The 12,582-nt window shown below is 40.7% G+C and overlaps 1 protein-coding gene across 1 annotated transcript in view; it reads right to left on the bottom strand.

The window, feature by feature from the left end:
* Positions 1-994: 994 nt before the first annotated feature.
* LOC147111749 (mitogen-activated protein kinase kinase kinase kinase 4-like) overlaps positions 995-12,582 on the bottom strand; it is a 536,567-nt gene continuing 524,979 nt past the window's right edge. The window contains 3 exon segments of the mRNA XM_085998951.1: positions 995-3,562; positions 3,691-3,830; positions 7,286-7,445. Of these exon segments, the coding sequence (XP_085855077.1) occupies positions 3,479-3,562; positions 3,691-3,830; positions 7,286-7,445 (384 nt within the window). The 3' untranslated portion in view covers positions 995-3,478.

The raw sequence follows: 12,582 nt of genomic DNA, 5'->3' as shown, positions 1-12,582 counted from the left end.
ATGATGTACTGTAGCATATCCTGTTGATTTGTAGTGCATGACTGTTGAGCTGCCATCTAATTAAATATTTCATGCACAGCAGGCTGCCTATGGGAGCTTACATGCAAGAATATGCTGTGCAATAGCAAGTCTCGCCGGCAGGAAACCAGTCGCAGAAAGTTGATTGAAGTGAATCAGGCAAGCAGCTGGCTACCTCACTAACCCACCATTTCTCAGATCCTGTTAACTCTGTTCCTGCCAGCATAAATATATTTACCATTCAGAACTGATCTCATCTACACTGCGGTGGGGAGGTTGCAAGTGGAAGTCAGGAAGATAAGGGCAAGGTGGAGTACTGGTGGAGGGATCGGAATATTTTTACCCAGCCTATTCTTGCACATCCCTAACCAGTTTAGAGCAGCTTGGGAGCAGATTCTCTCCTCTCAGCCACAGGACACCCATTGCCACTGGGACTGGAAGAAAGGTACAGCACAGATTTACTCGAAAGGTTCCAGGGATGTGGGATTACAGTTATGTGGATAGACTAGAGAAGCTGGAGTTGTTCTCCTTGGAGCAGAGAAGGCCAAGAGGAGATTTGAGAGAGGTGTTTGAAATCATGAAGAGTTTAGACCGAGTAAATAAAGAGACACAGTTTCCGATGACTGAAGGGTCGATAATGAGAGGGCACAGATTTAAGGTGATTGGCAAAAGACCCAGATGACATGAGGAAAAACTTTTCTTTACACAATGAGTGATTAGGATTTGGAATGCACTGCCTGATAGGGTGGCGGATACAGATTCAATAGTAGCCTTCAAAAGGGAATTGGATAAATTCTTCAAGGACAAAAAAATTGCAGGGATATGGGGATAGAGCGGGGGAGCAGGATTAACTAGATTTCCTTTTGAAAGAGCCAGCGTAGACTCGATGGGCCGAATGACCTCCTTTTGTGCTGTAATATGATTCTATGAAATAAAAAGTCGAAACATACTAGACAAGCTTTACAAAACCACAGTGTCGTGTTATGCACAATGTGCATTAAGTTGATTTTATTCAAGAAAGATGAACTTCAGGGAAAATACAGGAATTCTCATAATACACAGAGGACATAAGTTAGATCACATAGCAGAAAACTGTTTGAAGAGGTTTACTTGTAACCATATTTCCCAATCTGCTTTGCAGCTAGACACAGTAATACCTCAATTTTTTTTAGATCAGCTTCTTGGTTATCAGCAGAGTTCAGGGTTATAAACATCAAGTGTACTCATAATACAAAACTAAAACTAAAAAATCATTTCAGAAAAAAACATAAATATATGTGATGCACATTAGTGTAACAAAACAATTTTTGTAAACATTTTCTCAAACATAACGTGCATAAGATAGAGACACTGCAGTCATACAAGGGTTATTTGACTTAAAATAAAGTATTAAAATTCAAAATTAATTATAGGCATTTTCACTAAATCTAGAAGTATTAAAACTTAATGTGTTGAAATTATTCTTCAAACAAAGACGTAGTGGTTTTGTAATACTGTTACACCACCTTGGCACTTCTCATAGGCGGGAGTTGCTAATCACAGACTCTGCTGAGACAGAGGATTACTTGTAACTGCCGTCAGAACCTTTAACAGTGTTTTTTTTAATCCAAAAATATTCTGCTCATGGTAAACCTACTTATGTCAGGAAGTTTCTACGATTACTTTTACAGTTCCTAACAGATGATATAGGAGATATTGCAAATTATTCAGTGACCAGGAGCTGCTAGAGGAAAAGATCACAGTGACATGAATGAATGAAAATTTCCCACGGTACATCTTCAATCTCATTGTACCACCACTGAGAATATTTCACTGCAGAATGAATAGTCTCCACTGAGAGAACTAAGCCCTGTAAAGTGTTGAGATCCTGTGCACATAACAGCATAAGGCAGCTGTCTACAAAGTACCAAAAAAAGTTTAACATATCATAAGATCAATATAATGCTATTGTGCATTATTACATCACCAGTATAGTATATTATACACTATAGGTATCTCAAGTAATTGAGTGACAGTTCAACAGATTATTACTGTAGACACATTTGTAAATGTCTAACATTTGTAAAATAAAATTCTGTTTACAGCGATATTAAAAAAATCTTTCCACAGCTGGAATTCTGGATCTAAATATGGGAAGATATACTGTATTGATAAGCAGTTTTACTACATTCTTGAAATTAAGTGTTTTAGTGCATTGCATCTTAAATCAACCACCTGTTCCCTACTACATATACAGTTTACTCTAATGCAACAGAATAGCTTAGTAAAACTATTTTCAAACTGCTACTTAAATCCAATTCTGGCTGAGTAACAAGAAAAAGTCAGTTGTTGCTATTTGCATATAACTGGAGGATTACAATTATGTATCCATCTCTGTCAACCACATTTAGAACAGCTGATTACTTGCCTCCATCTTCTGCTTCTAACCACAACAGCTGACTACAGATCTATCAGTTTCTGCTCTCAGCTGGTATTTTCCAATTACAAAAAACAGTCACGCTGTTTGCCTGCTAAAACAAGCTGTAATTTAACCAACAGTAGACAAACATTTTGATCATAAATTTGGTATTAATAAACTTTAAATTAGACAAAGATGTGTAAGTTTCAGATACAAATAACATTAAAATGACTAAACCACCTCTTTTTTTTCCTTTCTTAAACAAATGAGGTAGGCAAAACAAATTTTTAAAAAGTAGTTTGGGAGATTTACGAGTGCAGGATTTGTTAAACTGCTTTTGCACTGCTACAAAAAAGTCAAACCTTGAAGAGAGGCAGCTATAATACTGTAACATAACCAAACGCCAAGTTTCTGGTCTGCCCCACAAAGCCGTACAAATCTGAAACCCTTGTCCTCCGAACAAATTTCGATTGACTTTTTTTTTTAAGTTTCAGAGAACACAAGCAAAACCTGATATACAGAAAATGACCAAAAACACCCTCCCCCCTTGCAAAGACCAACGTGATTGCTCTCAATCTGTCATTCACATTTCAATAAAAACTCCTAACTTGCATTTTCTTTCTCCTTAACACTCTGTCACCTTACAAAAGAAAAGTCACTTAGAATGATATACATTAAAAAAAAATCAGATTCCCCTTTCCCATGTTACATATTTCTCTACTGTCAGCATACCACTGCTTCCACTTCCCATTTGCCTAACCACATTAGAAACAACCTTCTGCATTCTTAGGGCTCTTTTCTCAAGCAAAAAGCAGTCATCTTAAGTCAAGGGATGTTGTAATTGAGATGAGGTGTTTTCTTCTATTCTAGACTGGCTGTCACCTGACAGTAAAATTCTAACAGCACCAGTGGCATTGCGTCCTCTTTACAGTTCACTTAATTTCAGTGACAGGTTTAGGCAATGCATTGAATCAGTGCAGTTTGTTCTCCAGTTGTTAGTTAATTCAAGGTTTCAAAGATCTTGCGAAGACTCTGGTTGCTCTCAATGCATGACTTGCTTTCCTACCAGCTGAGAAGTGAACTCCTACCAAGAGTCATGAAGTAAACCTGGCTGCTTCCACCAGAACGGACTGAAGCAAAAAAGACCTTTTAAGAGAAAATTGAACATGTGATATTTTTCTGCAACACAAGCAGAGGTTGTATATGTTTAAGCTTAAACGTAAGTTATATGCCTTCCCGTGCCCACTTAAAAAAAATCTCACAAATACACATACCTTGTCATTTCTTTCACAAAGAAACTTTAGTCGTTGCGCTCTTTTGTGCATAAATACACCATCCAAATGTCCAGTCTCTACTGAACGGATTTCAATGGCCTTTTCTCCCCAACCCATAATCTGATTGGATCGGATATAAGCTGTTTTAAAAAAAAAGGAAAAACATATCAGAATTTCAAAATCAAGATCCAACTTCTGTGGTCACCAATGGTAGATGTAAAGCTGGCACAGGGCTCAACGCTACTGTAAACAGGACTAAAAGGTCATGGAAAATATGGGATTAGCAAGAAAAGAGAGGGTGATTTAAACATAATGAAAACTTACTTCCAAACAATTTTATTTTTCTCGTGGCCCCCTGTTTCTTGCGTGTGAATACAAGGACTTTCTTTAGATTACTGGGGATATTCTGATGGTACTTCAATGCTTTTGAAAGAGGAATAGCACCTCATCTTTCGATTAGGCACTTTACAGCCTTCCGGGCTCAACATCGAGTTCAACAATTTCAGACAATAACCCCTGTCCCCATTTTTCATGCTGTGTTATTTTGCCATTCCTATTTGCAACATTTTATCTTTCCTGCCTCTTACATAAGCACAGTATGTTCTTTCAATTCCTTCCTCCCCTCCTAAACCCCCGCCCCCTCTGCACGTGCTTAATAGCTGTTACATCTCCAGCTTTTTCCAGTTCTGATGAAGGGTCCCAGACCTGAAACATTAACTCTGTTTCTCTCTCCACGGATGCTGCCTGGCCTGCTGAGTATTTCCAGCATTTTTTGTTGTTATTTCAGATTTCCAGCATCCGCAGTATTTTGCTATTGTACAGTTTAACCTAGTTATGCAACAATAATGCAATGTATAACTGTAATGCACTGATCATAAGGGGGTTACACTGCTCAGTATTGAAAATGTTTGGATTTGGCCAGCCCAGTATATGTATTTGTAGAATGCTGGATCCTGAACTCAAGCGATTTGCAAGTTTGAATCCCTGCGTCAATTGACATTCAAACTTACTCGCTCTCATTGGGCGAGTTTCATCACTTGTTGTAACGTCCTATAGCAGTTGAACAGCATAATACTCCATCCCTTGGGGGATGAAAAATTAGTAGGATCAGTCCTGTCTCAAAAAAGGTTTATCTTGTGTCAACTGATGAAATAAAATTATGACTATGAATTATTCTGTGGCCCAGACCATCCTACACTCTCAGCTGGAGCAAGCACAATGCCAGACCTAAAAAAGGAGAAAAGTAGGAAATACCTATTTTTTTAAAAGTACAATTTCCTTTTGTAAAAAATAAGTCTGCACCGACAGGAAACTCTTGTTTAAACAGCACCTAAATATCCGGAATTCTCTATTAACTGGCAAAATTCATACTCCGAAAACACCTCAATAACCGGAAATGTTGCCAAGTCCGAGTCTCCCGCGGTGGCCGAGTTAGTCAGTGGGGGTAGTTCTCCAAACTGCCACTACTCGGCTTCTTGGCGCTGTCGGAAGTCCGAACACCTCAACAACAGGAGTCTGACTCTTCGTTTGTTAAAAATAGCCTTGGTAGATAACCCTCTCCGTCATCCGGAATTTTTAATCAACCGGCACCATCCCGGTCCCGTCGGTGCCGGATACCAGAGAGTTTCCTGTACTGGATTTAAAAAGCTATCTTTGTCTATTATGAATTCTTAAAAAATTCTGGTCAACACCCACACAAATACCAACAAGATATAATGGCCTGGATTTTGCAGTCAGTGGTGAAGGAATGGTGCTCACCGGCATTTTCAATGGTTTTTACAGCGAGAATAGATGGTAAAAAGTTGAAGTTCACGTCAATTTACTGATTCTGTGTTGATTGCATCTGCGAAGGCTGCAACAGCGCACCATGTGGAGAACCAGGGTATCACTGATAGCAACATCCAGATTTCCGCATTTAACTGCACATGTGTGGACACCAGAAGTTGCTGTCAGTTTTACACAGTAATGACGGAGAATGCTGACAGTTTCGCTGTCATCACAACCGCAAATTCTGGGCCACGGAAATAAATCTATGCAGCTGCCACGATGTAGCTCCTACCGTAATTTGTAACATTTGGTTTTGGAAAAATCAGTCAAATAAAAAAATCATAATGACAAACTGTAGAAAAAAAATTACCGAAAATTTTAAATATGAATAAAATGAAAGGACTCCCCTGAAGGCTCAGCAAGTTTACCAACTTATTAGCTGAGGCACACTGACTAAGGAGGCCCATATTTAAACTGCAACCTATGCTGATGACTCCAGTAGTTAAACTACCTACTTATAATTAAAACAATGAGACACTCCAGCCAAGAATTAGTGGCATCAGGGAGAGAAAATTGGCAGGAAACATTGACATTAAGAGTTGAAAAATTAATGTTATTTGGTTATTGATGCACAAATGTTTGTAAAAATGTTTTTCAAACATAACTTTGTTACTGATACCCCCCTGCTTTGGAATTGGTAAACAATATACGGTTCATGCATGGAATTTTACATCAAATCATTCAAAAAACATACAGGGTCCCAAGTTTTATTGTAATAGGTGGTATAATACCAATGTGGCAAAGTCTTTAGCAGATAGAGTTTTTTAAAATTCGTTCATGGGATGTGGGCGTCGCTGGCAAGGCCAGCATTTATTGGCCATCACTAATTGTCCTTGAGGAGGTGGTGGTGAGCCGCCTTCTTGAACCGCAGAGGGCAGTTAAGAGTCAACCACATTGCTGTCGCATATAGGCCAGACTGGGTAAGGACGACAGGTTTCTTTCCCTAAATGACATTAGTGAACCAGATGGGTTTTTACGAAAATTCAGTAGTTTCATAGTCACCATTACTGATACTAGTTTTTTATTCCAGATTTATTTAATTAACTGAATTTAAATTCCCCAGCTGCCGTGGTGGGATTTGAACGCATGTGCTACCGTAACCCTTAATCCTTTTGTAGACTGGTGTTAATTGCTTATTAAATCAGGAAAATTTAACAGGCCATCTGCAAATGTAAAGATTGGATGTAGATCACAAATTTATATAAATGTACATTTTAATAAACTTTCATAGAGATAAATAAAATTTTAGCTTTTAAGAAGCAATGCAATTAAGCAAGATACAAGCTAAATGGGGGACTTGCTTTAACAGTACTACACAATGACAGTATACCCATTCATACCTATGATTTTCCTAAAAATTGAGCTGGAGCACTCAAGGTATTATACAATTTAAAGAGACTGAAACATCCTGGATCATTCCCATTTGCCTCCTAGTAGCAGACATTACAAAGTAGGAGTAACAGAAGGTTGGTACCACAAAGTGGAAAAGACAAATTTTTGAAAGCTGCATGATCAAATAACAGACAAATTTCTCAATCTCTAGCTTTTTAGTGAGTTAAAATGGTATTATGACAAAGAAAGCATTACGTAAACTGTTGGCTGCTGCTGTATTAAATAATGCAAAAGAATAAAATGAGAATGTGGCATAAGTTCAAAAACACCTAAGTTATTAATTTTCTAAATGTCCTTTTCAGAAGGCAATCTGTACATGTATTCCCAAGTCATTTCAACAGGCATGATTTTGTAATAACCCATCATATTTACATACCAACAGATGTAGGCATCTCTCCCCACTGTAGAACCACATCTTTAGTAATTCGCCCATACGTGTTAACATAGACTCCTTCATCCTCATAGCAGACCAACAATTCCATTCCATCTGTGTTTGGAAGTATGATAATCGCGTGTGGTTGGATGCTGCTTTGGATCTGCCAGAAAACAGCTTTCAATTTAGTCCACAGCACTCAACAGCAACAGAAATTTCAAACTAGATATTTTTACTTGATTTACTGTATAAACCAATGTTAACTGCCTACTGCAGCTTCATTATAGATGGCAATTTGTGGAATAATTTACTGACATATACCAGCATTGTTTAATGCACTCCCACTTTTAAAGATCTGTGTACTTACACCCCTAGATCTTGGTTCCCTTGGAGTTAATTTAAGACATACTTTTCCCCATAATATACTTTATATTTCTCTGCATTGGAACTGCATCTGCATCCTACCTACCTACATTACTAACCTGTTTTATTCATCCTGCAATCTCTCACATTCTTTCTTAGTTTGCTATGCCCCAAATTAGGTATCAGCAGCAAACTTTATCATTCCTGTCTGTCCATGTCCAAATTATTAATATGAATGGAAAACAAATTAGGTCACAGCACAGATCCCTGGGGCACACCACTATCCGCATTCCACTATTCATAAAAATATCCATTTATCCCTATTCTCTACTTTCTATCTGCTAGTCATCCCTCTATCTATGCAGCCACATCCCCTTTAATACTGCATGCCCTCGCTTTGATAAGAAGTCTGTTATGTGACTTATACATACAACGTATACTATAGTTCCTTTATCTTCACGTTGTTTTCTGTTAGTCTTTAGCATGTATCTGTGAGGAAGGGATGATAGGGCTGAAAAATGGCAGTCATAAAAAAAAATCATTTAATGGATTCATTCGAGCTGCTGACAGTCAGAAACACACAGTTTGAAACTCTTCACCTAAATCTTGTGAAAGTGCCAATGCATTTCAGCAGTCACTTGTAATCAGTCAATAGTTTACAGTGTTGACAGATAGTATACACACTTTTCTGAAATTAATTTGTACTATCCTGCATCAAGGGCTCAACTATTGGAGTCTCAATGATACTTTTTGGTGCTATGAGTTTACAAAAAACACATTCATATTCCAAATCCTGAGATTCAGATCTGGATTAACACAATTGTAAGGAAAGATATTGGCTCTGATGATGTGGAATCTATATGGGTAGAACTAAGAAATACCAAAGGGCAGAAAACGTTAGTGGGAGTGGTGTATAGACCCCCAAACAGTAATGCAGAGGTTGGGGATGGCATTAAAAGGGAAATTAGAGAAGCGTGCAATAAGGGCACAGCAGTCATCATGGGTGACTTTAATCTACATATAGATAGGGCTAACCAAATTAGTAACAATACTGTGGAGGAGGAATTCCTGGAATGTATACGGGATGGTTTCCTGGACCAATATGTCGAGGAACCAACTAGGGATCAGGCCATCTTAGACTGGGTATTATGCAATGAGAAAGGATTAATTAGCAATCTTGTTGTGCGAGGCCCCTTGGGTCGGAGCGATAATATGATAGAATTCTTCATTAAGATGGAGAGTGAAGTAGTTGACTCAGAGACAAAGGTCCTGAATTTAAATAAAGGGAACTATGAGGGTATGAGACGCGAGTTGGGTAGGATTGATTGGGTAATGTCACTCAAAGGGTTGACGGTGGATAGGCAATGGCAAACATTCAAAGATCGCATGGATGAACTGCAGAATTTGTTTATCCCAGTTTGGCATAAAAATAAATCAAAAAAGGTGACTCAACCGTGGCTAACAAGGGAAATTAGGGATAACATAAGATCAAAAGAGAGGACATATAAATTGGCCAAAAAAAGCAGCAAACCTGAGGATTGGGAGCAGTTTAGGATTCAACAAAGGAGGACAAAGGGATTAATTAAGAGGGGGAAAATAGATTATGACAGTAAGCTTGCAGGGAACATAAAAACTGACTGTAAAAGCTTTTATATATATGTGAAGAGAAAAAGATTGGTGAAGTCAAGCGTAGGTCCCTTACAGTCAGAATCAGGGGAATTTATAATGGGGAACAAAGAAATGGCTGATCAATTAAATACATATTTTGATTCTGTCTTCACGAAGGAGGACACAAATAACCTCCCAGAGATGTCGGGGAATATAGGGACTAATGAGAGGGAAGAACTGAAAGAAATCAGTATTTGTAGGGAAATGATGTTGGGGAAGTTGATGGAGCTGAAAGCCGATAAATCCCCAGGGCCTGATAATCTACATCCTAGGGTACTTAAGGAAGTGGCCCTGGTGATAGTAGATGCACTGCTGATAGTAGATGCACTGCTGTTCATCTTCCAGAACTCGATAGACTCTGGAACAGTACCCATGGATTGGAGGGCAGCTAATGTTACCCCACTATTCAAAAAAGGTGGTAGAGAAAAAGTGGAGAATTATAGACCGGTAAGCCTGATATCGGTAGTGGGGAAAATGCTAGAGCCCATTATAAAAGATGTAATAGCAGAGCACTTGGAGAGCAGTGACGGGATCGGACAAAGTCAACATGGATTTACAAAGGGTAAATCGTGCTTGACTAATCTACTGGAATTTTTTAAGGATGTAACTGGTAAAATAGATAAGGGAGAACCAGTGGATGTGGTGTATTTGGACTTTCAGAAGGCTTTCGATAAGGTCCCGCATAAGAGATTAGCTTGCAAAATTAAGGCACATGGGATTGGGGGCAAGGTTTTGACTTGGATAGAGAACTGGTTGGCAGATAGAAAGCAAAGAGTTGGAATAAACGGGTCGTTTTCCGAGTGGCAGGCAGTGACTAGTGGGGTACCGCAAGGATCGGTCCTAGGACCCCAGCTGTTCACAATATATATTAATGATCTGGACGAGGGAATCTCCAAATTTGCAGACAACACAAAGCTGGGTGGGAGGGTATGCTGTGAGGAGGATGTCGTGAAACTCCAGTACGATTTGGACAGGTTGGGTGATTGGGCAGAAACATGGTGATGCCTCCCTTCCGGAGGAGCTTAACAACTTCTACGCTCGCTTTGACAGGGACAACAGGGAGCCGGCTACCAAAGCCTTGCCACCCCCGGAAGACCAGGTGCTCACTCTGTCGACCTCCAACGTAAGGGGTGTTCTACGCGGAGTGAACACACGTAAGGCTGCTGGACCTGATAGCATCCCTGGACGGGTACTCAAGGAATGTGCTGATCAGCTGGCTGATGTCTTCACCGCCATCTTCAATCTGTCATTGGCCCAGGCAGTAGTCCCTACATGCTTCAAGACCGCTACCATTATTCCTGTGCCAAAGCAAACGGCTGTGACGTGTCTGAACGACTATCGACCTGTCGCACTCACACCCATCATAATGAAGTGTTTCGAGAGGCTGGTCCTGGCTCATATCAAAGCCAGTGTTCCCGCCTCTCTTGACCAACACCAGTTTGCCTATCGTGCAAACAGATCAACGGAGGATGCAATCACAACTGCTCTACACTCTGCACTGAATCACTTAGACGGTAAAGAGACCTACATCAGAATGCTGTTCATAGACTACAGCTCAGCATTCAACACTATTGTCCCCAACAAGCTGGCCACCAAACTCCATACTCTTGGCCTGAACACTTCCCTCTGCAACTGGACCCTGGACTTCCTAACAAACAGACCCCAGTCTGTCAAATTAGGTAACCACACCTCCCACCCCTGACCCTGAACACGGGGGCCCCACAAGGATGTGTGCTGAGCCCCCTCCTCTACTCCCTCTTCACCCACGACTGTGTGGCTGTTCATGGTTCCAACACCATCATCAAGTTTGCGGATGATACCACGGTGGTAGGCCAGATCACCAACAACGATGAGTCAGCCTATAGGGAGGAGGTCCAGCATCTCGTGAAGTGGTGCGCCGATAACAACCTGGCCCTCAACATCAAGAAAACCAAAGAAATCATTGTGGACTTCAGGAAGTCTAAAGGCGGAAGTCACACCCCCATCCACATCCATGGGGCTGTGGTGGAAAGGGTGGACAGCTTTAAGTTCCTTGGAGTCCACATCACGGAAGACCTCTCCTGGTCCCTCAATACCTCCTCTCTGGTAAAGAAGGCCCAGCAGCGCCTATATTTCCTAAGGAGGCTGAAGGGATGTAACCTGTCACCCCTGATCCTCTCTAACTTTTACCGTTGCACAATAGAGAGCATCCTGACGAACTGTATCACAGTATGGTATGGCAGCTGTAGCTACTATGCCCTGCAGCGGGTAGTCAAAACTGCCCAACGCATTACCGGCACCCGGCTACCGACCATAGAGCACATATACCAGAAACGCTGTTTACGGAGGTCACGGACCATCATCAAAGACCCTACCCACCCCAGCCACAGTCTGTTCGCCCTCCTGCCATCTGGGAGACGCTACAGATGCATTCGCACCCGAACGACCAGATTTAGGATCAGCTTCTTTCCCAGGGCTGTCATCCTACTGAACTCCACAAATAAACTCTAAAGCCTGCACATCTGCCAATGCACTTTATTATGTTTATGTTAATGTATTACAAGCCAAATGAATGTTGAATGTTTAAATGTCTTAATCTAAATGTACACTCTCGGGAGCCGCAAGCCTACATTTCGTTGTACTGCACTTGTGCACTAACAATGACAATAAAGTTGATTATTATTATTATTATAATGTGGATAAATGTGAGGTTATCCACTTTGGTGGCAAAAACAGGAAGGCAGATTATTATTTGAATGGCAATAGATTGGGAGAAGGGGGAAGTGCAAAGAGACCTGGGTGTTCTTGTGCACCAGTCGCTGAAGGTAAGCATGCAGGTGCAGCAGGCGGTTAAGAAGGCAAATGGTATGTTGGCCTTCGAAGCAAGAGGGTTCGAGTACAGGAACAAGGATGTCTTGCTGCAGTTGTACAGGGCCTTGGTGAGACCGCACCTTGAGTATTGTGTGCAGTTTTGGTCACCTTATCTGAGGAAGGATGTTCTTGCCATGGAAGGAGTGCAGTGAAGATTCACCAGGCTGATACCTGGGATGGCAGGAATGACGTATGAGGAGAGATTGTGTCGATTGGGCTTGTATTCACTGGAGTTTAGAAGATTGAGAGGGGATCTCATCGAAACCTATAAAATTCTGTCAGGCCTGGACAGACTAGATGCAGGAAGGATGTTCCCGTTGGCCGGGGAGCCCAGAACTAGGGGTCATAGTCTAAGGATAAGGGGTAAGCCATTTAGGACTGAGATGAGGAGGAATTTCTTCATCCAGAGAGTGGTGAAC

The sequence above is a fragment of the Somniosus microcephalus genome, chromosome 10 (genome assembly GCF_052327205.1).
Source record: "Somniosus microcephalus isolate GS21.2 chromosome 10, FLI_Smic_1.0, whole genome shotgun sequence".
Taxonomy (NCBI): domain Eukaryota; kingdom Metazoa; phylum Chordata; class Chondrichthyes; order Squaliformes; family Somniosidae; genus Somniosus; species Somniosus microcephalus.
Note: the sequence above shows the minus strand (reverse complement) of the source record. Positions and strands in the feature narration are given on the sequence as shown.